Source organism: Ciconia boyciana, chromosome 1, assembly GCF_034638445.1.
Source record: "Ciconia boyciana chromosome 1, ASM3463844v1, whole genome shotgun sequence".
Classification (NCBI taxonomy): domain Eukaryota; kingdom Metazoa; phylum Chordata; class Aves; order Ciconiiformes; family Ciconiidae; genus Ciconia; species Ciconia boyciana.
In genome coordinates, this window is record NC_132934.1 from 69031659 (window position 1) to 69059077 (window position 27419).

The 27419-nt window shown below is 37.6% G+C and overlaps 1 protein-coding gene across 4 annotated transcripts in view; it reads left to right on the forward strand.

Moving 5' to 3' along the window:
• ERC1 (ELKS/RAB6-interacting/CAST family member 1) overlaps positions 1–27419 on the forward strand; it is a 319812-nt gene that overhangs the window by 196840 nt on the left and 95553 nt on the right. For all 4 annotated transcript variants that reach the window (XM_072873069.1, XM_072873097.1, XM_072873087.1 and 1 more), the window contains one exon: positions 14507–14667. In XM_072873069.1, coding sequence (XP_072729170.1) covers positions 14507–14667 — 161 coding nt within the window. The remainder of the gene's footprint in view (positions 1–14506; positions 14668–27419) is intronic.

Below are 27419 nucleotides of genomic sequence, written 5' to 3' on the forward strand. Positions count from 1 at the left end.
TTATCTTGTTTTCTACCATTCTGCCACTTCACTGCCTGTCTGAAGCTGTTTAATGAATCAGTGCATGAGGTCAACCATTTTGGCTTTAAGTGGTTCAAGGTATGAGGACATCTCATTCGTGTATACCTCTGCCCCAATATTTAATGTTGGGTTTGTAGCCCTGTGTTGTGTAATCCTACCCTCCATCATCTCGTGATGTATGGTTTCCTGCTATTTTACAGGCTTCAGATTTGAATTACAGTGTCCATGAAGTACTCAGGATTTCATGGTTCTCAGATAACTGTTTCAGGTTAAAATCTTGCTCTCTCTGATCCAGTGTTTGAAAACATCCTGGCAGTGTGTACTAACTGAGGCAGGGGGTTAACTGTGTTAATACACAATCTATATAAGGCAAGATGTCTCCATCTGACTAAAGCTTTCTATTTATTTCAGGATCTTAGACCTGTTCTTTCTTTCATCTATCACAAAAATAAAATCAGGCATTTCCTGCTGGGAACAGTGCACCCATTGGATTGGACATAGTTTTATTAACCTTATTGTTCTGTATAACAGAAACCCTACCATACAGAAAGCAGATGAGGGGGTCTTGCATAAAGACTTCCAAGTTCTTCAAGTTCTTTCTTTCTAACATTCACTTGGTTTTGTTGGTGCACCTGCTGAATCCTGTATGTCAATATTACCATAAATTCCTTACAGCTGTGGGGTTATGTACAGCTATGGCTGATCCCATGAGTTCAGCCCTCTAGGTTGAAGGTCAGAAGGCGTATGGAGACTTCTTTTTAAGTACTCTCCATAAGGCTGAAGGTAGAATTTCTCAGATAAACACTTCTATTATAAAGTTCTTTCCAGTAGAGATGGCAAAACCAAATGTGGGTCCAGGCACTTTTTCTAAATTAACCAAATCTGAGTTTACTTTAGTAAAGCTATCGTTATTCCTCAGGAAAAAAAAAAGAATTAAATATAAGTTTTTTCCTTCTCAGAAATACAGTGGTAGTTTTACTTCCCTAGGAAAAACTGCTGGAGGTTGTCTTTGACAAAAGGCCCTGTCTTGCTCACAAACTTTCTTTCACTGTCCTGGTGCATGTTACCATCCCTTCTCCTGCAGCAGGAGGCAGGAGGTTATCTTATCTTATATATCAGCTTAGTCATAATCAGCACCATTCCCAGAACAATGCTGGAAACGTGTTTCCATCTTCATGAAAGAATAAGGCCGTTTTTGTGGAACAAAGTGAAACAGAAGTTCAGATTCTGTCATTCAGTGTCAATCAATGTTAAGCAGTGTCAGGTCCTTGGCTCAAGGAGCACAATATAAGAATTACTTGCATTTTGAGCCTTGATTATTGGAGGGCACAGTTCACAAATGTGTACTGACCTAAGATGCTTATGCCTTTCCTCTCTTTGCTCACTTTCATCCCCTTACTTAACTGCACATCCCTTCAGTTTTCCCAGCCTGGGTCTTTCTGGGGCCGTGCTGTGAAATGGAGCAGTGACCTAATTCCTAAGAATTATCTGGGTTTTTTGAAGGAATTTTTTCATGTGGACGAGTTTGCTGATCTGGTTCATGGATTCCCACAAAGAACTTGAGGCACATCTGAGGAAGCATTAAACTGTGGGGGCGGGCAGGACTGAGAACTAGAGGCAGGAATTGCTTAGTATTATTACTAAAAATATTTTTACCAGAAGCTGTTATTGTGGCCTTTACAATAGGCTACTATTTCTATGAGTGAGATGGTGCACTGCCTGACCGCAACATATGTTTCTCTATCTTATTTGATTTCCTTCAAATTTGAAAAGTGGTAGGTTTTAGAATTTAAAATAGTATTTCTGCTGATAGTAGTGCAGCTCTGTTCTGTCACAAATATCAACTCCTGCTTAAATGCACTCTCTTTATAGTATCAGCTAACTTCTAACTCCTTACCCTAAAATGTGATGGCAAATAAACACATTAAATACTGGCCATTACCTGTTCTTTCCTTCCTTCCTTAAGTAGTTACTTAACTGAACTGAAATTTCTAAATTTACTAAATTTACTAAACTGAAATATCTGAGTTGGCAGTCTGATCTTGACACCTTCCATCAACTTTTTTGAAGTTACGATTCTCAGTGGGAAATTTTAAATGAGGTTAAGTACGTAGACCTGTAAATAGGTATATCTATGTTCATACACTATAGCTTTTTATCCTACACAGGGCAGGTTTCTCTGCTTTGCCTTTTGAGAAAAAATAAAATACTGAATATCGTAATAGTAATGTATTGTTTAAATGTATTTTCTTATGCTAATTCCTTTCTCCCACTATCTTTATAAGTTATTTCAGCAGGATTTAATATTCTTTCAGGCACATATTACATGTAAAATATGTTGATAACAAGAGTCCTGAAATTCTCTATCACATATGCCTACTTCAAAATTCATATCTGTTTATTAGGCAAAAATAAATATGAAATAGGTTAATAAATTAACTAGAACCTCCTTCACAGTTCTCTCCTTTTTCCCCATATCCTGTTCACCAGGATTTCCCTATTGTAAGTACAAGGTCTGCAGAGGTTCGAATACAAAGTACAGCCTCCAAGAGCCTTGTCTCTCTTACCCGTAAGTTACGGTACAGAAATTCTAGCCAAGTTTTGAATGATACGTCTCATTTGCACTTCCATCAGACCACCATTCTGGTCCTGTTTTAACCTTCTAGCATATATTAGACTACCTTTTCTTGCAAGAATAGAAACTACATTTACAACAGAATTATTATATATTGGACCCTATCCTATCAAGTATCTTCTAAAAATGCAAAATAAATTAGAACACATACCCTTTTGGCTGAGCATTCTGTTACTGAAATAGATCTAAAATATTTCTAAAATATGTTGAGTGTTGGAATTATTTCACAGCACAACTTCTGACACATTAAGTTACTTCCTACAGGTCCCTGTAAATGGAAAATATAAAGTGGAAGTTCTCATGAACCACTTACCTATAGGTGCTTTCTGAGCCCCATAGAAACGTCAGAATTCTGACTGCTCTGTAACAGATGCTGAACAGTTTGCTTTCAATGAATGTTTTTGTCTCTTCTTCTGTATCTCCTAATGAGAAGTTTGATAAACCAAGTGATTGGAGACCAAGGCAGTAATCCAAGGTATGGTTTAGGGGTGAAGGTGCTGGAGCCTCATTGCTTCCCACTGATTTTTCTAAGCAGTTTACATTCTCTTTGGCTGAACTTCTCTTGAATATTTTCTGCAAAGCTCCTTTCTATAAAAGTCTGACAAAGTCATTTTGGTTTTTGAGTGTATGTATATACATACATGTACAAATTCATTTGTGTATTGTGTATTTAATTTATATTAAGAAAAAAATCTGTGCTAAAAACTTACATTTTAATTTCTTTTACTGATATAAATTTTTTTAAGAGCTTTTTAAGTTGTCAGCCTGAAGTATAGTCTTGCCATTGTTTTTCAAGAGATTTTTTTTTTTTTCATTCTTTTGTCTGGTTATTTTCCTTTGGTTAGAAAAAGCATTTTGGCTAGGTGAAGTTGACTGTGCAGCCTGTCCTTGTCAATGAATATGTATGCAGTCTTTTTTAGAAGCATTGCTTCTCCCTGAAGTTACTTCTTCTCCCCAGGTATTTAAATGGATTACGTAGCCTCTTCCTTTAAAAATACCCAGATTTGTATTGAGTCACACTCCTCACATGGGAAGGGTGATTCAGTATGTAGTTCCTTCTGTATTCAGTAACATACCTTTTAAGAGGTGTAACAGAGTGGAATTTTTATTCTTTTCTGTCTTAGATGTGTTCAGCTGTGCCTAGTTGGGGCTTGGGGGATTTCTTTTTTGCCTCCAGTGGAGAAGAATTAATAGGGAAAAAATGGATGAACAGAAAATCATGCCCAAAGACTTTGGGACAGAGATCTTTTTCTAACATTGTAGGGGGAAAAACTTCTAAATCTTTTGGTTTTATTTAATTTGTTGCACTCGTTTGAGGTTTAAAGTGGGCAAAATTTGATCAGTTTTAGGAGAATTGGGGACACTGAAAGGATAATTAACCTCTGTTCAAAATATACATTGAGCATTTCTCCATATAGGTCACCTTTTCATTTAATGAAATGAGAAATACTGATGGAAACTATTACATAGAAATTTGGTGCAAATGCTGATTTTAAAATCATTTTGTCTGGATTTTTATCCCTTTTTATTGTTTAACAGATAAATACTCATTACACATTATGCCTTTTATTATAGTCAAGCATTCTAGACAAAGCTCTATCTTGGCATCTCTCTACCTGTTATATTATTTTCTCAAGTACCTACCTCTAGATAGGATTCTATTTGTTGTGGCTCAAGAAAATCAAAGTCTTGAGTTGCTTTCAAGTCTGGTTTGAAGGAGGAAGTCATGCAGATTTGGTTACATTAATGCTTGCTTGGCATTGTGAGGACCCAAGCAAATACTTGTGTTAATTTTTGTTTAAAGCTAGTCTTGTGCTTTTTTCATTTGGAATTTGTTTTTCATTTTCCTGTTGCATTCTTTAACTGTGATCTTAGGTGCAAGTGTGATACAATAATATGTAGATTAGAGCATTAGAAAAGTTCATTAGACTTGTACATTAGATTCATAAATTTAAAAACAGATACTCTTTTTCTGACATAATCAGTTTTTCCCCAAAATCCATGAAGTGCAAGAAGAGAAATTGTATTCCTTTCCAGACCATTCTCCTATGTAGAAAAACACAGAGGGTGGCAGACTTGACGTTCATTTAATTGAGGATGCCTCTTCTTTTTGAAACATTTCCTACTCACACAAAAGCTTCCAGGCTTTGCTGTACTGCCCTTTACCATCAGATTCCTTCAAACCCTTCACTGAATTTCTGCCTGAGTTCAGTTGGCTCAGTACAGTGGGATTACTTTTTAGTTATCATATCTAGGTTCTGCTATTTGCTTTCCATTAATGACAATGCTAAAGATTCCCTTCCACAAGTTAGTAGAGGTGGAAACTTTCCTGAGCTTGCCAATGGGACTGTACTTTTTCGATTAGCCACATGTTCAACCTTCATGTGGCAATGCATGTGCTTTCACATAATAACTATGCTTTCACGTATTTATGTTCATGATCCTTAATGTCTTTTGGGAAAAGAGTGTTAAAGATGTTTGTGGAATTAGCATACCATTTTTTCACTACTTGCAGTGAGTTAATACATCATCCCAGAATTCTTCTCTTTGGAGAATCAATCAATGCTATATAAAGTGACAATCTATGCTATGCTGTGTAGAACAGCATTAAATATTTACTTTGAATATTATTCAGTTATATCTAAACTGTCTGCCATGGTGACATATCCTAGTTAACCTGAAACTGTCTAAAATGCAGCAAAATGCAAATCAGCATGGTCTACGGAAAGCTTGTGAAAAACTGCTGAAATCTGTGGGCAATTAGTCTGAGCTGAAAGGCTTCCTTTGGCCCGATTGCTACTGCTGCCTTAGCAGCAATCACCGAGTAGATGTACCCTAAGAAAGGTCAAGTTATTTTGAAGGTGGCCATGTTTAGCATTGTGGCTGGAGTATCATGACTTAACCATAGTTCTAGAGATTTTGTTTGGAGGTAACAAATTGTACTAAATGAGTGTGTGCAAAACTGTGCAGAATGTGCTAAATGTGCTAAATTCTAGTTTGTCTGCCTCTGTAGAAATTTTTAAATGGTGATCAAAATCCAGGTTTTTTGCAAGATTGTTAGCCCTTGAATTGTTTGTTGTCCCTTGAAGTAGTGATTGCTGCTGTGTTCCCAAGGGGCTGGAGAGATTCATTGCTAGCCACAGAAGATAAACACAAGACAGTTTCCTAAGACTGTAGAGCCATGTAAAATAGAACAGGACAGCTTCCTTTGGTATAGTTGCAAGGGTTAAAAAGCATAATTAGAATACCTCATCGGATAATGGTTCCAGCTGAGGGAAATGCAGAAATAAAATTGTAACTTGTTATAGTTTTTAGATACCAGAGACTACAACAGGCTTCTGTCCTCAATAGAAATCAGAATTCAGTTTTTCACTTATTTTTTCCAGACGTGACTCAAATATTTTGTATGTGTTAAGCAGAAACAATTATTGCTTCCTTCTCAAGAGCTCTTGTCCCAGCGGTAGGCCGTTGGTTATTTATATAGCTTATGGCCCTCATTTAGGAGATACAACTGTCAAAGCTACCTCCAAACATCCTAACAGGACACAGCTGTGACTTATTCAGTCCTGAAGTCTGATGGCTCAAGAGTTTTTTCTTTTCCAAACATCTGTGAATTTTGATTCCTCTTCCTTCATACAAGTGCTCAGTGCTCTCAGAGCATGAGCAAAGAGCACTCTTGATTGATACTCAAGCAACATACCCCTTGACAAAGACTCCTGTATTTCTATTTCTGTGGGTTCTGCAGGAGTAACGTTGTAATGTCAGATATCATCTGGTCAGTCTGGTATTAGTGCTCTTCATTGCCTACAGCCATCAGTGGAGACAGTAAGGAGCGACACAGAACATTGACTCCATTATCAGATGCTTTTTTTATAATGAAAGTTTTTGTTGAGACACCAACTCATGGAAACAAGAGACATCAGCTGTCTAAGTATCTCACTTTCACAGTGATAAGAAAATTTGCATTCAACTACAGTATCCTGCAGCTTTTCAGACCATAGTCTTATCTTTCTCCTCTCCTTTTTCCCAGTTAATAATGTAAGAATGGGACGGTGGCACCAGTTCTGTTAAGCCACCAAAACACTGTATTTTATCAGGGATGCTGAATGTACAAAATCCTAACAACCTAAAAATCAAAGGCACAAAGACTTAAGGAAGTCGCACGCTAATGTAAAGAAACACAAAGTTCATCCCTAAAATTACAGCTGTATATGACAGATGATTAGAAGATCCTGCCTTTTCTCTGGAGAGCTGATAATCCACCAGCCATTTTCACAGCTTTGACACTAACTCCCCTCTTTATTGTGAATAAAACAGAGCTCCTCTCTCCGTGTGCGGTCTGCCACAGTCCTCTAATACTATACACAGTTGACCTTGGCAAAAGGGGTGCTGTAAATCTGGCATCCTCTTTGAGATGGAGGTAAATGTGATGTACAGAAACATCTTAGTTGTTGGACAATATTCTACTATGTTTATTTCTGAGTGTCTTTAGATAGGATCTTCAACTAAGGAATTTCAACTAGTGAAGAAAAAAAAAAGTTTTTCACTTGTCTGCATAGGTTCTTATGGCAATGTTCATTAACAGTGACCACACAGAACAAGTGAAGCAGTTATATAGGGTGATATGTATAGCGTAGGGAAGAACGCTCTCTTTAGGTGAACTTCTGTTCAACTTAGGGTATCTTTATAGTGCCTACAATTACAGAGTAATAATGAAGGTAAAGGATCTTAACCCTGTATGTATCTACTTCAGAAGGATTAGTGGTTGTCACATTGTCACAGTAGAGAAGCCAGTAGCCATGGTGCATTCCTCTGTCCACCTACAGGCGCATGCGTACTCATGCGCTGGTGGTGAACAAGAGAGGCTTGAATTGGAGCCAGAGCTCCAGCCTGTGTGGTGGGGCAGAGCCGTTCTGCTTTATACCCTTCTGCTGGCAGCGTGGCAGAGCTTTCAGCTGTTCTCCCAGTTGAGGGCTGTCCTTACCTTACAAAGCAGAAATTACATTTTCATTTGGGGGGGGGGGGGGGGGAGATTTTTCTTGTTACTGCTTACTTATTTCTCTCATTTTCCTCTGATATTTTTAGCTTTCAAAAAGCTAAGCTATGCCTAACAGCTTTCCCAATATCTATAAGAATTTGAAAGTTTTTCCCTTAATTCAGAATAGCCAAGAATTTAGTTAAGTGTCTTGGATATAATCTTTAAGAGTACCTAAAGCCACCCTACTGCTTTAACGAAAATGGGGCTATGATGAAACCATAATTCATTTCCCTCTTATTTTGTGTAAAGGTTTATTAGCTTGTGATTTAAGCAAACCATCTGGTCCTGCTGGCAATCCAAGTTATGTCAGACTCAATGCCTTCTCCCTGTAATATGTTACTTGAGGCAGTTAAATTACATACTTAAGTCCTAAGTCTGGCCTGTGCTTTTTCCATGTCTTAACATCTGGGATTTTTCTGGGATCCAAACAAGTTTGCATGGAGCCAGAACTCTTGTCTTTGTCTTTCTTTTCATATCTATTTCTTTCCCTTCTCTCTGTCCTGCAGTCTAATCAGTTCAACTAAGTAAAAGATAATGCAGAAATTTGCAGTCCCTTTATCATTTCAGTAATGTACATAGTGAAATGAAAAATAGTTTAAAAACTCTAGAGCTGTAGAAAAGTAGGAGGCTGTCCTCTGAGAGAGTGAGTGACACTTTGAGAAATGTTAATTATTTTTTTTCAGTCCTTGTAGTGTTCTTACTAGTTCTTACTTGTAATTGTAAGACTTTTTGTTTTGCTGGCCTAATTCATTTTGGGCAAAAGTACAGATTTCTAGTACATTTTGTCTTGTAATGCTAATTTCTTGTTTATACAAGAAAGGTCTGTGTTCAGAAAGCCAATAATTTTAAATATACAAGTTAGCCTGCTGAGATGGTTTTGAGAATAAGATCTCTAGTGATTGATTTAAACAATGCTCATGGAAAATGAATTGTTCATGTAGATATTTGTATCTGTATTCTCTAAAATTTCATCATTTTGTATTCTGCCTGGAACTTTTGAGACACAATAATGAATATAAACAGCTATTCCATAGCTCACTTTGTCTGTATGTATACTGAAAGAAATAGAATTTCTTTCCTTCAGTCAGAAACATAAAAATGTGTCTGTTTTCAGGCGTGTAATTAAACATTAAACTGTAAGTTTCCAATATATCGCTGCACATAAAGTACTGTATCTCCAGTTTAGGAGTAGGGTTCTTAGTGTAATAGTCAAGTCCCTTTGTCATGCCCTTTGAGACTTTTAGTTATGGACTGATATGCAGCCTTTTTTGCTCAATCAAAAGAAAAAAAAAAGAATGAGGAAGGAAAAATAACAAGACTAACAGATACCTTGGACCATCTGGATGGTTGAAACTTTAGCTGAATCAGTGAAAAACCTCATGAGGTTCAACAAGGCCAAGTGCAAGGTCCTGCACCTGGGTCGGGGCAACCCCTGGTATCAATACAGGCTGGGGGATGAAGGGATTGAGAGCAGCCCTGGGGAGAAGAACTTAGGGGTACTGGTAGACAAAAAGCTGGACGTGAGCCGGCAATGTGCACTCGCAGCCCAGAAGGCCAACCGTATCCTGGGCTGCATCAAAAGAAGCGTGGCCAGCAGGTCGAGGGAGGTGATTCTGCCCCTCTACTCTGCTCTGGTGAGACTTCACCTGGAGTACTGCCTCCAGCTCTGGAGCCCTCAGTACAGGAAAGACATGGAGCTGTTGGAGCGGGTCCAGAGGAGGGCCCTGAAAATGATCCGAGGGCTGGAACACCTCTCCTATGAAGAAAGGCTGAGAGAGTTGGGGTTGTTCAGCCTGGAGAAGAGAAGGCTGCAGGGAGACCTTAATGCAGCTTTTCAATGTATAAAGGGGGCTTAAAAGAACGATGGAGAGAGGCTTTTTACCAAGGTCTACAGTGACAGGACAAGGGGCAGTGTTTTTAAACTGAAAGAGGTTAGATTTAGACTGCACATAAGGAAGAAATTTTTTACTATGAGGGTGGCGAGACACTGGGACAGGTTGCCCAGAGAAGTTGTGGCTACCCCACCATTGGAAGTCTTCAAGGTAGGTTGGATGGGGATTTGAACAACCTGATCTAGTGAAAGATGTCCCTGCCCACGGCAGGGGGGGTGGACTAGATGATCTTTAAAGGTCCCTTCCAATCCAAACCATTCCTTGGTTCTATGAAAAAATTAATAGCAGAGAGAAATACAGTCCCTTCTTCAAAGAGAGAATTGTTAATATACAGACAGGGAAGAGCCTTATCTAACATTAACATAAAGCTTTTTTTATGTAGTGTACCAGTGATTTGCTATCCTTAACAAATATTATTTAAGCCAGTCATATATTTGAACTATGTATCCATTCATGTCCTGTTCCTTAAGACTGGAAAATTTTCCTTTGCAGTGTCTGTGCAGGGCGTTCTTTAGCTTTTTCTTCTCTCTTTATGTGCACATAGCATATAAAAGTGGATTGCATGGGTCACCATTTCAGAATAGATCCTCTGCCACTGCAAATGTTTTTCAAGTGCATAGAATTTTGCTTCTTTCTTTGCCATATTGATGACTTTGTCCATTGCCTCTTTATATTTGCACAGTACCACTGTAGTGAATTACATCTTGTTACTAGCATTCAAGATGCATTTCTTGCTTGGATGATGGCCCAAAATTGCTCTGCTTCTCTGACAAGGTATAAGCAGAAAATTAAGCTCCAGAGCTATCTTCCTGAGAGGGCTACGAAGGCCTTTTTCAATTTTCTGTGCAGTAGAAAAGTTCTCTTCAGGTGATCCTTCATTACTGAGGACAAAGTTCACAATGGGAAGAAAAAGGTAGCTGCCCCTACATTGCAATTGAAACACACTGATGCGTTTGGGGATCCTGAGGCTGCTTTAGTTAGCCTATCTGTCTGGATTGACCTTAGGTATTGGAGTCTTTGGGCTCTGCTTTTAAGTGGCAACCACTACTAACCACATCAGTTGATGTAGCCTTCTTCCTGGCCCAAAATATCCCCTATGTCTCAGAAGTTTTTGGTAGCGCATTAGTTCTCCTCACGTAACAGGTGGGAATCTGAGCTTGCCTATCCTGATCATTAGTAATCTTTCCAGGAGCTAGTATGGAGGTTGGTAGGATCCCCAGCCTCATTAATATTTTGCACATCCAGTTCCTTTCTCAATTTTACTGGCTTTTTACTGACTTTTGGGGAACTGGACCAAGCTCTTCAGAAGTCCCTGGCTTCACATTACCCAATGGCCAGAAAAGCTTACCAGAAACACCACATACTTGGAGATAATGTGGTAACTGTATGTCTATGCAACAGCCTGTTTTCTGATTGACAGTTGCACCAGAGGAACCTGAAATTAGATTTTGTAGGCGCAGGGAGATTAAGATGATAGATAATCTCCTGAAAAGACCTTGATTTTTTTTTTTTTAATTACGTCATGTCTTCTATTGCTTTACGGGCTGCCATTGACATGGTAGATAAAATTCTGCTGTTTTACTGCCTTTTCTCTCCACCTTGCTTTCATGCTTTCTAAGGAGATATAATACTATGTAAAAAATTTGTCCTATGTTGACATTTCCCTTTTCTGTTACTGTGAATCCCATATTGATCTAATTGACATAGTTCACCCTCTTTCACATAGTTTGTTCAGTCTCTCAGGAGCTCTCTCCTCTAATGGAAACTTCGTTCAGCTTCATGTTCTTCCGTAAAGGTAAGCTGTCACCTGGTCAGGCCACTTAGGGCTTAAAAACAATGAAAAAATAGTCTCCATTTAAGTTCTTTGCAGATCCATCCTGCTCAGAATACATGAATACCTTTCAGGCCTGTCTACAGAAAATTGAATCACGGGTAAGTCATAGATAGTCAAAGATACTACTCTGCTTTATATACTGTCATTTGAGCAGAGAGAAGAGAGGAGCAAGAGTGCACTCTTAACACCTTCTGAAGTGGAAACTTTCTAGTTGTAACTGACAGGGCACAAGCTTACCTACAGTTAAATTGAAAATGTCAACAGCATGTCTCTGAAAACGTCTCTGCGTGCCAAGAACTCTGGTTCTTGGCAAATGTTTTTCTTTATTATATAATTAGCTGCTCTCAGGGTAAAAAAAAAATCAAGGGTAGATTTAAGGTTTTTGTATAGGCTAAATTAGATGTGCTTTGCAAGCAGTTTGCTTCCAGTGAATATTCCTGTATCATTTCTCACAGGACTGCTTACTGGGGCATATACAGACATGTCTGCACTAAGATTCATAAGCTGCCAAATAAAATGTTTTGTTTTGTAGAAGTTTAATTGAAATGCTCCCATGGAATATCTATAACTTGATGAATCTGAACAATGAAGTCTTTATTGTGAACACAGTCATTGCTGTTTTGGTGAATTTTATCTTTAGTAAATCGCATGACAAATGGTGCTGGCTGGAGAGGATGGAAGGTAATGGCAGTTCGATGAACTAAGTTGTTGGCACAGTTTAAAAGCCACTTGCGTTCCAGCCATTCCTAATACATGATTAGATCGATTTTCTGTTAACCTGCAAAAATACAGAATATAACCTTAGAATTAAAAGAATTACCAAACGGAGCAATGAGGAAAAGATTAAGTACCTGCAATAACCACTACTGCAAAGTACTCCTGCAGAGTTAGGTCTTGCCACCTACCACTAGGAGCCTTGGCCAAGACATCTGCCTCTTGCCTCGTTGTGTCTTCTTAACAGCACAGAGTTGTTATGCTGCAGATCTGCATCAAGCAAACCAGCCTTTGTTAGCATCGCAAATCTTGATGGCTGGGAATGGAATGAAGGATGTCAGAAATCTTTCAAACCTGATTATGGAAAAGATGTTGCTTCAAAGATTGTTTTATCTTGGCAACTGACAGATTGACACAAGCTGTTTTGATTGTTGCAGTTGGCTGGGGGCTTGTTTGTTTGAGGTTGTCTTCTGTTATAAGCAGAGGGTTTTGTAGCTGGTGTGCCTCTTTTCTTCTCAGTTTAAAGGAAGATGTTTGTGTAGGTAATTCTGACCCACCCAAAGGAAGTAGAAGCTGGTGTACTAGAAGGTGATACACTAGCACATCTTCACTTCCCCAGCATGTTGCTGTTTTTCTCTTTCTAGGCATCAGTTTCCATCCTAGTAGTATTTTTGCTGTTCATTGTTTCTGCAGTTTTTCTTTGCATTCTTTTCTGACATATTTCTCTATTTCTAGTTTTATGGAGTTTTCTCTTTGTTTTAAAAATTGACAGAGTTTCTGATCTTGTTTCGCACACTAAACACTGATAAAACAGGAAAAGTTTGGTTATTATGCATGCTAGCCAGTTTGAACTATGTGTCACTGAAATTCTCCTTTGGTCTGTTGATTACTGGATGAATTATTGGCTGTACATTTTGAATAGTTTTTGATAATTTAATTATTTAAAATTTTTCTTAATTTGCTGGGCATAAGAAGAACAGTAGTTGTCAGCTGCATTTGAGTGGAAGTAGATAGGCTTTCTGCAGTAAGCACTGTACAATGCCTGTGCTAGATTTTTAAAAATCTGCTAATTCTGAATTGCAATTTTTTTTGCTTTATCACTGATTGAGGATGAAAGCCAATCTTGTTATCCGTGTTTGCCCTGAGTCATTAGCTCTGCCTTTAGGAGTAGAGGATTTATTGAAGCAAGGAGTGGTATGTTCCATACCTTCCATCCTCCAGCACCTGCCTAGCAAGTGATGTGCCCAACTCTCTTTGTAAAAACTTGTAAGTAGAAATTGAGCTTAATATAATTTCAGTGATTCACTCCCAGGGTGGAGCACAAGTTGATTGTTATGCAGGGATATAAATGCAGTGCAGTGCTGTATTGTCATACTAAATTTATACAAATGTTTGATTATGTGCAACAGTAGCATCTGAGTTGCTCCCATTTGAAGCACATTATAAAATTGTTCGTGAGCACTTGGTTGTGATAGAAAGAGAAAATCTATATGGAAGAAGTCAGTGAAAGTAATGTGTGCCCTCGAGCATTATTATAAAATTATTAAAAGAATATCCAGAGGTTTTTGTATGTTACATGTAGCTATACTTGAGCATTTATTGTGGTTTTGCATGTGGGTTTGCATTAGCGGTAAATTCTAGCTGAGACAGAACCTGCTCCAAGTGCAAAATAAAATATGACTATGTTCATTTGTGTAATATCTATGCTAGAATTTACAGTAATGTTAATTCTGAACCTTTCCCATTTGCCGAAGATATGAGCATTGTTCTGCTGTACCTGTCTGCCACCAGCAACTCTTCGAACGTCTTTTATGTTGCTAACTCACAAAACGTGCCTATGAGCATTGTTCAACAGATATTTTGAGGGAAGTAGCCTGCCTTACATCTTCATGGGAACCCAGTCCTCTCCCTGTTTCGGAACCGTTACCTTTGTACTTAAAGTGGATATGTAGTTTTTCTTTCAGCATCATTTACAGAGAAAGTTTTTTATACTTTTGGTATATTAACGATGTATTCCATTTAATACCTAGCATTTTTGTGGGCTAATTTTAATATATATAGGCCATCCTTTTATCCTTGTGGTACATTTTCTAAAATAGAAATGCTGAAGAGTTGAAGATTTGTAATTTGCTATTGTAATGATAACGCTCCAGTGACCAGACTCTGTTAATGGTCAGACTGTAATGTTGCTTCAGTCAAGTGCAGACATACTGTCCACAGCACTAGATGATGCTTCCAGTCTACAGAAGTGTTATGCAGTGTACATGCACTGGTAACCTTTGTGCTCCAATTTAGTTATGACATTTAGTAAGTTCCAGTTGATCACATTATACTATTTTTCTCTCCTCCTGTCTTCCCTGAAAACGTTTTAGGTAGAAGAGCTGATGATGGCCATGGAGAAGGTTAAGCAGGAGCTGGAGTCAATGAAAGCAAAATTGTCCTCTACACAACAGTCTTTGGCTGAGAAGGAAACCCATTTGACCAACCTACGAGCTGAAAGAAGGAAACATTTGGAGGAAGTCCTGGAGATGAAGTAAGTGTTTCTTTCCGTTATTTGTAGGCATGTTTTATTGATATCTCTGACTTCCCCTCTGATCCCTGCTGTTCTAAAGATAACCACTGTATGAATATGTCTCTATAGATAGCAGCTATCTATGTAATCACTCGAGCCTTCCGAAGTGACTTCTGACCAGGGATTACCTACATTATTACTTTCACACTTTCTTTAGAGCTCAAAAATGTTTCTTCCTTCTAATCATTTGCAGTAGACTACTATTATTTGTACAGTAGCATCTTCAAAGATCCTAAACACTTATTGGGATTCAATTATTTTGTGTCTTATGAATGTGTCATCTTGCTCTGGGTAGCCTATAATCTACTTTAAGGTAAGACACAAGTCAGTGTAGCAAATGACAAAAAGGAAAGAGGGAAGAGATAAATATAAAGTCAGGTAGCTGTAATGCTAAAATCAGACTGCAGATGTCTGGTCTGCTAAAGTATTTTTCAAATTCATGCGGATGATTCATTAGCACTGGAACAGAGTTTGAAATTCTCTATCAGTCAGACTTCTCTTGTCATCTTTCCATAAGGAGGCCTGAATAAAACCAAGCTTTGAGGAGGTGGGGAGAAGTGAGGAATTAGACTTCTAAGGCTTAAATACTTCCTAATTTCTGACCGTGCATTATAGATAAATAGTTATCCTTAGTTTAGGGAGACATGAATCCATTTAGTGCAATGATGGATAGTGCTGCCAGCAGTTCATTAGAAACACTTTCAGTTGTTTAGCCAGCCCTGAAGAGAAGGAACATTTTTATTGGCAGGACCAGCAGTGGTTCCTCCACTGTGGTTTTGTGAGCCATTATTTATTTATTTAACTTTTCTACGCTAGCCTCTTTCCTTTTCTTTTTTTTTTTTTTAATGAAAGGATAGAAAAACAGCTGTTACAAAATGGAAAGAGAGGTGGCTTAGATCTTGAAACTTTAACTTAGGAGTGCTGTATAAAGTGGGCCAAGCCTCCCCAGCTTCATATTCAGCTACAAAAGTCTGATCTAGACCTGGCATAAGGACGTTGGAAGACTGCAGTACTTAAACGCCGCACTTTTTATTTTTAATAAAAAATTTTATTGAGCTATAAATTTGACTGCCTTGAGGGTTGGTGTATTGGGGGATGGGAAGAATAGCTCTTAAGGTGATGTGGGAATCCAAAGCAACTGGAGATATATCCCATATGCAATCACTTGGCAGTACTTTCTTCTGCCAAACTGCTCTGCCAAACCTTCTCACTAAAATATACACGTAGTGTACAGTATATCCTGAAATGTATTTGGAACTGCGTAGCTCTAGAGCCTTTAATATAACTACTCCCTTCTTTTAAATGATGACCTCTCTTAGCTGAGTAAATTATTGTTGGAAAGTTGTTGTACTGAAATATAGTATTAGGAACTGCATAAACTGGTAGATCCATTGTACCTCAGAAGGAAGAAGAACACTGGAGAGAATGGTAATGCTGTCAGCACATGGAGAGAAAGATGGAAAAAACATTACGTTTGTATAGTTAACTAGCTGAGCATGTTTTAGTCATAGCTGGTCTGTCTTAAAGTTCTATAAAGCTGCCAAAGCTGCTCCAAACTTCAAAAACTCACCCTCACCATGAGGCTCTGTTGCAAAGAAGTCTCTACTGAGGACTCCCAGTCAATTAAATATCTTGTATTTATAAACAGAAACTCCAGTATATTCTTTGTTGTCCTACTTTCCCAGCCTATGCCTTTTATGAAAAGCACTCTTCTCATCTGTTTTCTAGTTTTGCAAAAAGTTTCTAATGTTATTAAAATGTTTCCTACTGTTTCAACTCAAAAATAACAGTAATTGAATGAGTGGTCAATTTTGTGAAGTGGTTAGCTGGGTTTGTATCCTTAACAGAAAACAATAGCTGTTGTACAGATACTGTTTCAAGATACAGTAAAGCACAATATTGTTTCCCAAGTTTTAGGGCATACTTCACTGGGAAAAGTTTGAGGTCCTCAAAAGCAGCACTGATTAAATTTAAGATTTGGTAGAGGTGTAAGTTTAACTGCAGTTAAACTACAGTCCTGCAGTCCCTGTAGTTAAACTACAGGGCCCTGCAGTCAGCTAATGGGGCAGGGGAGCATACAAGAAAAATAGCTTAGGAAATGCTGCTTTAGGAGATTCTAGATATGGACTGAAAGAAAGTGTTAAAGCAACAAGAGGACTCCAGAAAGTTACCTCTGGGTTTTAATAGGAAGTTGTTAGATATTATGTTAATGAAAATATATAGTTAAAATACTGTTTCTTAGAGTAGAACTTGTGTTTACTACTGACTCTGTAACCCTGAGAAGATCATTTCACACTCCTTAGGGAATACTGTGGCCCTAGAATAGCACAAGTGTGAATTATTCCAGGGAAGAAATTTCACTCCTTAAAGAAATGCTATGTATTTTGAAGCCCTCTTCCTTTAAGTCTAATACTTTCATTAAAAAAAAAAAAAACCAAACTTTTTTTGTAAATAATTATGAGAGAGGTAGATAATGGTCTCTCTATTTATATCACCAAACATGATCTACTGTAAAAAATACTAGTGAACTGCTAGGATTTTTGTTTTGTTATGTTTTCTTTAAGAAGTTCTAATGTTTCCATCATTCACAGCAAATCTTTTAAATTAGGCAGGAATAAAGTGCTGTCTACAGAGAAATCTCTGTTCTTTGTCCCATAAAAACCTGCTTAGGCTGAGCTGAGTTATAAACTGTTGAAATTCACCAGTTTTCCTTTCCCTTTTTTTCTCCTGGTGTTGTCAGCAAATTTTGGCAGTGTGTGAAAATAACCGAGCACAAAGAGTCTAATCTGGGGCCGAGCTCATGCAATTGCCAAAACTGTAGCAGTGGACACTGCACTTACAGGGAAGGGGAACAGACACTGTGTCTGCATGTAGAAAAAAGATTTTCTTTATTTTTGTTTTTTTTTGACTAGGCAGGCCTTTTGTTATGGTCAGAAGGACCAGCAGATTCTTCCTAGTCATCTGCTTCAGGGTTGAAAAGTCCCAGTTGGAGCATTTCTCAATCTGTTCTTTCAGACCTGGAAAAGTGTCCAACAGCCCTTTCCTGAATTATGCCTTCTCTTGCTAATTGCAATTGCTGCGAGCCCTATAATTCAAAGGGTGCAGACTTACATAATGTAGTTGGCGCTTCAGAGTTGAATCCTTCATCCTGGTGGCACGTAACAGAAAGATTATTACTTGTCCAAGGATAATTTACTATCCTCTTTTTTCTTTAAAAACAATCAAGGATATTACAGACGAATGAATTGTTATAATAGAACATCATTTATGTTTCAAAATCAAGCTGTCAGAAATGTCTTTTGATTTCTTACATGACTTTATACGAGTGGTCTTTTGGATATTTATCACAGTAGTCTCTAATTACATGGATACATCCCACGGGTAGTGTTTCGTTTGATAAAGAGTATAGGTGGTGATCAGAGATGAACCAGGCCTGTGTAGCTTAATGAAGCTGTTTATTGTATTCCTTGGGTATTTCATCTTGGAGTTGGAAGGCCTGCTGAGAGCTACATGAGGGCTACTATTAAAAATAAGATGCCAACCTAGGCAGTGCTATGCAGGAAGACTGTTCATCCTTATCTCTGCTCCAGTTTTCCTGCATGATATGCAAGTCACTTAAAAATATGTGATAGATGGTTGATAAGTCCACGTGTTCATTTTCTGGCTATCAGATAAGAAAAAGACAAACACACACACACAAACAGTCACAACTGAAAATGAAGTCAGTGGAAGCTGAGGTTTACCTTCTGAAAACTTCATCGTCTCAGCAATAAAGCAGTATTGTCTGGAGGTATGAGTATGAGGTTGAAATTGAAAGTAGTCCAAAAGAAACTGATTAATTGGCACATAGTTTATTTGCCAGAAAAGTAATTTCAGTTGATCCAAAATGAGGTGTGAAGTAATTTCAAACGCAGCAAACAGTTTAACCAAACAAAAATATTTCAGGTTATCTGCACCCATGGTGAACAGAACCAGAAAAAAAAAAAAAAAGTGTCAGTGTCCATCCAGTGATAACTTGTTAGCTCATGTGAAATTGTCTTCTTGGAAATTAAAGAAATTTTCTTTTTGTCATTAGAGAAATTATGGTTTATGCCTATGGTTTAACAACAGTTCTCCAGAGGAGAAGTGATTCCTAGTTGCAGAATTACGTGTATGTTTTATGTGTATAAACAGTTGTCTCTGTAGTTCGAAGTCACTTTGCATTTGTTGTCAGTGCTACAAAACGGTAATATGTTAACCTTGCATCTGCAAGGTATGGCTTTCTAGGCCCAGTGCAAACTCTTCATCATACTGAACTGGACTGTAAGGTCTATGGGCCACTTGGTATATCAGGCCACCATGTGATTGCCGCAATGGTACCAAAGCACCTCCTATAATTAGTGTGAAATTAAAGAAGCTAAAATCCCACAGGGGGCACTCCATGTCCGTAGGATTTACTGTCTGGGGCAAAGCTGAACAAGTGCCTCTGTGTCAGTCCCTTTTTTTTCATCTATAAGCTTAGACTTTTTTTCTTTAAAGTGTCTTTTTCAGGGCACACAGTGAAAACGAAAGCAACAACATCCTATTAACATTGTTTTGTTCTTTTTAATTTTCAAGCATAAAATATATAATTATATATGTCTATTTTAATCATATATGGTCACCCAGTTAGATTTTGACATTTAAGTTGTAAAAAGTTCAGTTGCAGTAGTCTGAAATGTAAGAATTACCCATTTCTAATTACTGAACAATACAGACATTACGGTTAAATAATTGAAAATAAACTGACCTTGGAACTGCTGTTAATCTCCAAGTGAATCACACGGAATCCAATAGGAAAGCTGAAATACAGTGTGTAGATATATTGTGTGTCTTCTAAGACTACAGTTTATTGAAAGGCCAGAAAATGTCTTTTTTTTTTTTTTTTTAACTCCACAGTTCTCCTCACTGTAATGAAACATTAGGCTTTTCATAAATGTAATTGTAGAGCTTGGTTACCTTCAGATTTAGTGGCTTCTGCTATTATTTTTTTATTCAGGTGAAAGCTTGAGAGAAACCATGATCTCTTTTGCACTTTTTTTCTCTTGGCAATTAAGGAATGAAGCCTGTGATCCTTTCTGTCCTGCATTGTCACTGAGCCTTCGAGCGCTCTGAGATGCTCAGTGTCGTGGCAGCATTAGAGACAGCCTGCTGCTTCCTTTTCAGTGCGGCTGACACTAGGTGTCCTGAATCATGGAAATAAGCAGAAAAGCTTAACCTCTTTATGGACAGCAGTACAAAACTGGTCGGTCAAATGATTCAGGTAGGTGAGAGAGCCATTGGACTTGAATCTCAAAGTTTCACAGAAAGAATAAACTGCAAAGCAAAGAAGCAGGACCTTTAGCAAAGCCTGTGTAAATAAGGTGCCCCATACGAGCACACACAGAATTAGATTGTTGTGATTTACGCTGTTCCTTTAAGTATTGGGAAGTTATGTTTATCTTTTGTAACTGGTTTGTTTTTACTCTTCACCTTCCTTGAAAAACTTTTTCTTCTGTGGCTTTTTCAGATACTAAAATCTTGGCATGATGTGTCACAGTCCCTTTCTGTCTTGTGATAAAGCCTCCATATCTCATTTTATCTTGAATTCTATGGTCCCCGAGAACAGTCTTGTAGAGAGAAAGTACTGTACTATCTTAATGAGCCATGACAGGCCTGGAAGCAAGACCAACTGCTGAAAAGTACACCAGGTGGTGTTAAAGGGGTTTGTTCCACTTGGTAATTGCTAAGACTATTAATGTTGTAAGGAGGAGTTGGGAAAAGGAGGTCCAGTCATTAACTTCCTGAGAATTTAGCTACAGTGGGCTCTTGTTTCCATGCCTTTCCATGGGAGATATTTTTTTCATTCTGGATATGTTTTCCGGGGACTGCGTTTAGTGTAAGTGATCCCTTCGGTAATTCTTGGAACATAGTTTTCTAGATGGTGAAAGGAAATTAGACCTCTTTCAAGTGAGAATGTGCAAAACATAGCGTATAGCCTCAGTGTAAAGAATGCACAGGTTTTGTTATGTTTTTCTTTTCTATTCATAGATTACAGCATTCTTACAGAAATTGCCATGAAAGATCTCATCAGTAGAGATCTTGGCATACACACACAGAGTACTAAAATGTATAATTTTTTTAGGCTTACACAGTCCTAGCACTAGTGGTGAATACCCTTCTTGTCTTTTCTCAGTTTGCTAGTTCATTATTGCAAACACCCTTGGAGAGCAGGTGCAGCACAAGATAATTTCTTGGAAGTCATTAGTGCCCTGTGTTCTTTACTGCCCAAGGGGCGTTGCTTTGGGAAAAGTTTGGTTTTACCATAACCTGCATGCAGATCATCTTATCTAAAAGAATAACAAGAATTATGCTTTTTTCTAGAAATAATTACTCAGCTAACCCAGTGTTAAACTGGTAGAGGAATGGAGAGAGTGATGGTTTTATTTTGACTAACAAATAAAACAGATTGCTTGTAAGATAGCTCTAAGGGCACCAATGTATTGCCTTCTGCTAGCTAATTCTGTATGCCTTTTCCAGTACAAAACTGTTTTTCTATATTCTAGCGTACGCTTTGTGTAATTAAATACATTCAGAAGTTCTGTCAGAAGTAAAGGTTTATCTGTTCAAGAGAATCTGTGTAATTTTCCCTTGGGTGTATGAATCCTCCACTCCACTTATTTCTAGAACAACACTGACAAAAATAGATTTCCAGGTCTTCAGCATGCCTTTTTTATTGTTTCTATATACTTATATACACAACAAACATAAATATGATGGTGATTTTTGTTTTAAAATATGCAGCAGTGTTTTGGCTCAGGATTGGTGGCAACAGTACGTTTCCTATGCTAGCTGTTTCAGCTGCATCAGTGATTTCTGTCGCCATCCCTAATCCAGCTATAAGATTCTGGGGCTTCCAGGGGTGTTACTGAGCTAAACCAAATCAGGCACTTTTTACTTTCTGTTAAAGTCAAAAGAACTGTGAGTTCCTTAGGGTGCTTTTTGCTCTTTTATAAACGTGCACTGTAAATAGTGATGCATATAAATCAACTCTGTGAGCACTACATATTTCATTAAATACAGTCAAGTTGTGGGTTAATAGAAGTTCCAAGTGAAAATATTATGGTATCTCATTGCATATATTGTAGATTTAATGTAGTGTGAACAATAGTAGCTTTGAGCCATTGTAAATCCCATCCGGACATCGTCAACATAGTTCAAAATACAAGGAGGGAAATCTCAAAGGTTAGATGTGCTCATATGGCCACTGTGCATATGCAAGTCATTCTTTTATTGTTTTTAAAATAACAGTGTAGCTTTGCAGGGTGTAGGTAGGGCAATGTCTAACTTCAGACTATTTTCTGGAGTTCAACAGAAATTCCTTTTTTGAAAGTCAGGTCAGTTTGCTTTAATTACAGAAATAACCTCTGAAGCAAGTAATTGCTTCCCTACAATCCTGGAGGACAAGAAGTGGGAGTTGTGTAAGAAAAACTGGAGAAGTGAGTCAAGTTGTTGGCAGTCCCTACAATCATTGTCTTTATACTGTATGGGAATATTCAGTATATCTTTTTGTTTTCCTCCCTTCCCAAACAATACTTTTAGGCAAAATAAAAAACACCATCTGCAAGTCTATGGAATTTCTGAGAAAACTCCCTAGTGAGAGGATTTGGGAGTTGTTGGTTTGTCTGGTGGTATCTTGTGTGCAGCGCAAGTGACTACATGTAACAGGAGTTAAAAACATGAAAATTGACCGGACACTTAATTTAGAAATCCTAAAAGATGACGCTAAGCACCCTAAAAGTGTCTTTCTCTAAGGTGTAATCCTGTCATTGCTATTGAGTCACTTTTCCCCTGTCCAGTATCTAGTGTTATAGTTTATGCAGATTACAGGATAAAGAGAACTATCTTTCCTGGTACTAGGAGCTACTATGTAAAGGATTGTAGGGAAGACTGAAAAAGTATTTGACACAATGCCATATTTTGTGTTCCTTAAATCCCCTTTTATAACCCTTCCTCAAGCACTAAATAGATATGGCTGTAGCTTTCTGTAAACCTATAGTTCTTTTTCAGTCTGCTAGCATTTTACAGCTTTAAAATTCACGTCAAGAAACCATTGAAAACTAAAGGATCACACTAGTTTATTTCCACTATGTACCAGGAATCGAGCTTTGCATATGAGGTTAAACTAAATGGTGTAACTGATATTTGCTATACAATCTAAGAATCAACTAGTTTGATCATTTAGTTTAATTTCATGAATAAAGATTTAAGGCCACCAGTACCATTGTGAAAAGATGGTTACTGCAAGTAGCTTTGAGCAGCCAAGGATTTCATCAGCCTACCTTCAGTTCTTAGGAAGTTATTGGAGTAAATGACAAAAATATTATTTGTAAATGCTTAGAAAATAGTAAAGTGTTAAGTAACAGATAACCTAAATTTGTTGAGACTAAATCATGACAAATCAACCAGGTGTCCCCATATGCCAAGTCGTAGTTTTAGTAATACAGAAGATGTGATATGTTTTGATCTCAGGGGGATTTCTGTCATTGTCTCACAGAACTGTCTCATCAGCAAAGTAGGGTTTATATTTCTGATTACTATAAAGTGAATAAGCAGTAGATGGAAAATAATTAATAGTTCATTGTCAGAATGGAAACCTGTATTACATGGTTTCCTTAGAGGTCTCTCCCAAGTCTGCTACTGTTCAAAATATCCATTAACGAAGTGGCTGACAAGCCAAAGGGTGTGTATTGCCAAAATGCCACAGTGAGTGTTCAGGCATTTTGGAGAACAAGATGAGAATTCAAAATTATCTCAGTAAAGTGAAGAGGGGTTCTAGGGAGGCTGTAGAATACTGTTCCTTGGAGGTTTCTACAGACAAATTACACCAACATATCACAAATAGCTTAAATATAGTTGAACATGCTTTGGGGGTAGTTTAGGTGAAATTGAGGATAGCGAGGGTGTTATCTTGCAGTTTTTGTGATTTTTCAGCACAGATCATATGCGTCCCTTAATGAATGTCTGTAAGAACCAAAAATATATCTTGTAAAAATATATATAATATGCATGAGCTTGTTCTACATGTTATGTGGGCTTAGTTCTCTCTGTTAATACTGACTTTGGCTTGCAGATTCAATTTCTAAAGAGAAATTTTGCTCTTGTAGGTAATCCATTTTGAGTATTCTTCATGCAAAGGAAACTTTTTTTTTTTTAAATTGAAAGAAGTAAATATCATTCAATTTGTTGATTCAAGGTAGCTGCAAAATTTTTGCTGCCTTTCAAGCCCTCAGTAGGCAGGAAATCTGAAAGGGTTAGGTCTGGTTAGGTTATAAATAATGCCAAGGATATCTTCTGATATTTGGAGAAAGCCTTCATGACCTCAGCTAGCCACATTTTCTTCAAAAATATTAATAATGCAACTATTAATAATAGTACTTTGCAATTTAGTTCTTTTCATTGAAGGATCCTACATGTCCAAGTCTTCCTTTTTATAAAAATGGAGAAATACTATCGTTGTTCGTCAAAGGAGTAAGCTGAAAACAAAAACATGAAGTGACTCATTCAGTCGTGGCCACAGAACTTCAGTGATGTCAGGAATTAAAATCTGAAGATACTAGGCTTGTAGGTTTTTAAATATCTTAATGTTTGAGACACAAATGTTTAATAGGAAATGTTGTGTATATAAGATACATACTTCTTCATTTATTTCTCTCTTCTAGCATGTTCTCATACAGATCCTTTCTACATCCTCATTTTTTCTTTATTATATGTCTATACATAAAATTGACTATGCTTATCTTACCACTTTAGTGCTGTAATTGGAGAGAAGCAATCTGTTCTCTTCTGCTAAGTTGATCTTCGGATTTGCCTTGCTTGCTAGATTCCCATTGTTAGTGAGGGCTTTGGTTTGGAGTTTGAAAAACTAGATTAATTTAGCCAGGAGATGTTAATTTAAAACAAAAACAAATTCATTTTTGCCTTGCCTTGAAAAATATGAAGCTGGCTTTGGACTACAATTTCATAGATTTTGTGACAAATGAGGCATGAAACAAATTGGCAAACCCACAATGTCCAAAGTACAGTGGTACAGTGTGCTCTCTACTTCCCAGCCCTAAAGATCTCAGGAAAGGTCGCAAATTAAGCAAAGTCAAAATTAATCAACTCTACAATCAAAATACAATCATTAAGGCTTTCTTTTACTACAAAGAAGCAGTTGTGAAAGAGGCACTGGAGCAAGTTCTTTTGTGCAGTCAGGGAAAATCGACAGCAAGGTGTCGAACAGAAAAATGAAACCCTGCAGGTGAAGCTGTCTTTGGAGCCAAAAGAAACCAGCACTTATGCAGAAATGCAAGTAAACTGTTGGAGAATGGAAAAGGTGTTTGGTGCTGAGCTGCAGAGGGTGTCAACGTTGCATTTGGCCCAAACAGAAGCAGCTTGTGGACTTGAGTCATGCGCTGTAGTCATGCACAGCCCCTTCAAGCAACCTCTCCCCAAGGCTTCATTCCAGTGGTCTCAACTGCTGTAGCGTTTGCCTCCTTTACAACATGGAGCATGGGTGTAGCACTGCCTCTGTGTGGGAAGTTGAAAACTACAGTCAGGGATGCCTAGAGACACCGTAACTGACAAGACCTTTCTTTATACATTTTGTGCCCTCATGTTGGGGAGCCTTTTTGATGTGTATGGATACATCTCCATTGTCTCAAGTACATTATTTATACAAATGCTGAATTTCTTGCTCCATTTTATGGACTAATATGCTCTCAATGCAACTTAAATACAACTAAGTGTAAGAAATTCTTCTTTTGTTACCTGTTTCTGAAACAGAACTTGTAGACCTTTAATGAAAATAGTTTTAGAGGGACAGAAATTACACTGGGCAACTATCTGGTTTTCATCTCAGTGATATGAATAACATAAAAGCTTTATTCCCATACACGGGAGATGCATTATCTTTTAATAGATCTCTGTTCTGGGTTCATTTTCTGTTTAACTAGCTGATAAAATAGCAATGTGGAATTAATATGTAAATAGTGTAGTAAGTTATGCTTTATTCACAGTGAGTCCTAATAATGAAATACATGCTTTTTTAGTGTACGCCTACCTTAGCCCAATTGCTGTTACACTTTTTCCTGGTGCAGAAACTCACGTGTGTGCAATGTGCATGCATGACTTGTGTTTTGTTTGACCTGCCTAGAGTATGGGTCATTTTTATTTTATAAATAAGTATAGTTAATTTTCTGTAGATTCTGATAAGCTCTGTAAGTTTCTTAGCGGATGAGTGATTTAATGGTAATTTAATGTATTTGCAAGGTAGGAATACTTGTTTAAGAACTGTCAGGTTATAGTATGAGGCATGGAATAAAACCCTCAACTCTTCTTTCAGAGTTGCTCTACCCCCTGTGCCCACTGACAAGTCATTTTTGAAGCCGTTGTACATAAATCAGCAGACCATCATCAGGAAATGCCTGCTTGGAAAAGACGGAAAATTTGACTCCTCATGACCAACAGTCACAGATTTTCAGTTAAACTTTCATTGCTATTCTGTACACTAATATGGCTGGTCTGGAACATGCATTGTGAAAGACAAAATCGACCTTTTTCAGTTGCTCTATTCCCAAGGAAATCCTACAAGTCTTAGAAAAAGTATTTTAAAAATATTAACTGAAGGAACACAAAGAAAAAAAAAGATCACATTCCTCTTTGCAATTCATGCACTGCGTTTGCACATTTTTCTAGTTTATGTCTTAATTATGTGTTTTGATTTGAGGTAAGAGTTAGGATAGTCTAGTGGAAGTATTTCATTACCTAACTTCTCAGCTCTTCCAGCTGAACTTGGTGGCAGTCTGCTAGGACTTGGAAATACACACCTACACCTTTAATGAACAAGAGGAGTTTGCTGATCAAAATGGGATACAATAACTTGTCTCCACATGACTTTAAATACTTCTAAGTATAGATTATTTTTTTAATTATGCAGCCTTCTATAATTTCAGTTTGTGCTGTGGCATTTAGTTCTCATTATGATACCTCACACTATATAGCACTTTCCATCTGTGAACATTAGCAGTTACAAATGCCATGTTAATTCTCAAAATACTCCTCTGAAAAAAATAACTATTTATCTTATTTAGGGATAAGGAAAATTCAGCACAGAAAAAAGTAAATGGCATGGAAAATTGCCTGGGTTGCTTGTTAGCAGAGTGACCTCCAGACCACACTCAAGTCATTTAACTGTATATTGCACTCCAATATAAGATTTCATTTGCTAGGAAATAAGAAAATTTTTTTTGCCATAAATACAGCTTATATTCCATGGCAAATGACTAAAGGACAGTTATTAAAATATTGTTTAAAGGGCAATATTCAAATTAGTTTTCTTGTTCATGATAGAAAATTATTTTGAATAGGACAGAGACCAAGAGATACACAGCTAGGTTCTTTCCCATCTTCTCTGTTCCTCAAGTCTTCACTTTCTCCTCTTTATTTGGTTGGCCTTCAGAACATTGTTCTCTGCTTACCAGTGACCATCTCTGATTTATGTTTGACTCCAAGAAACATTTTTCAAGACTTCCACCATTCTACACACAACTTATACATTGGATAAGACAGGAGCTCATTTCTAGCTCTGAGACACCTCTTGATCGCTTAATTGTTGGTTGTAAGGAGAACAGCACTGCTTTGTCTGAACCTAGGAGCCTATTGCCATTTCAGGT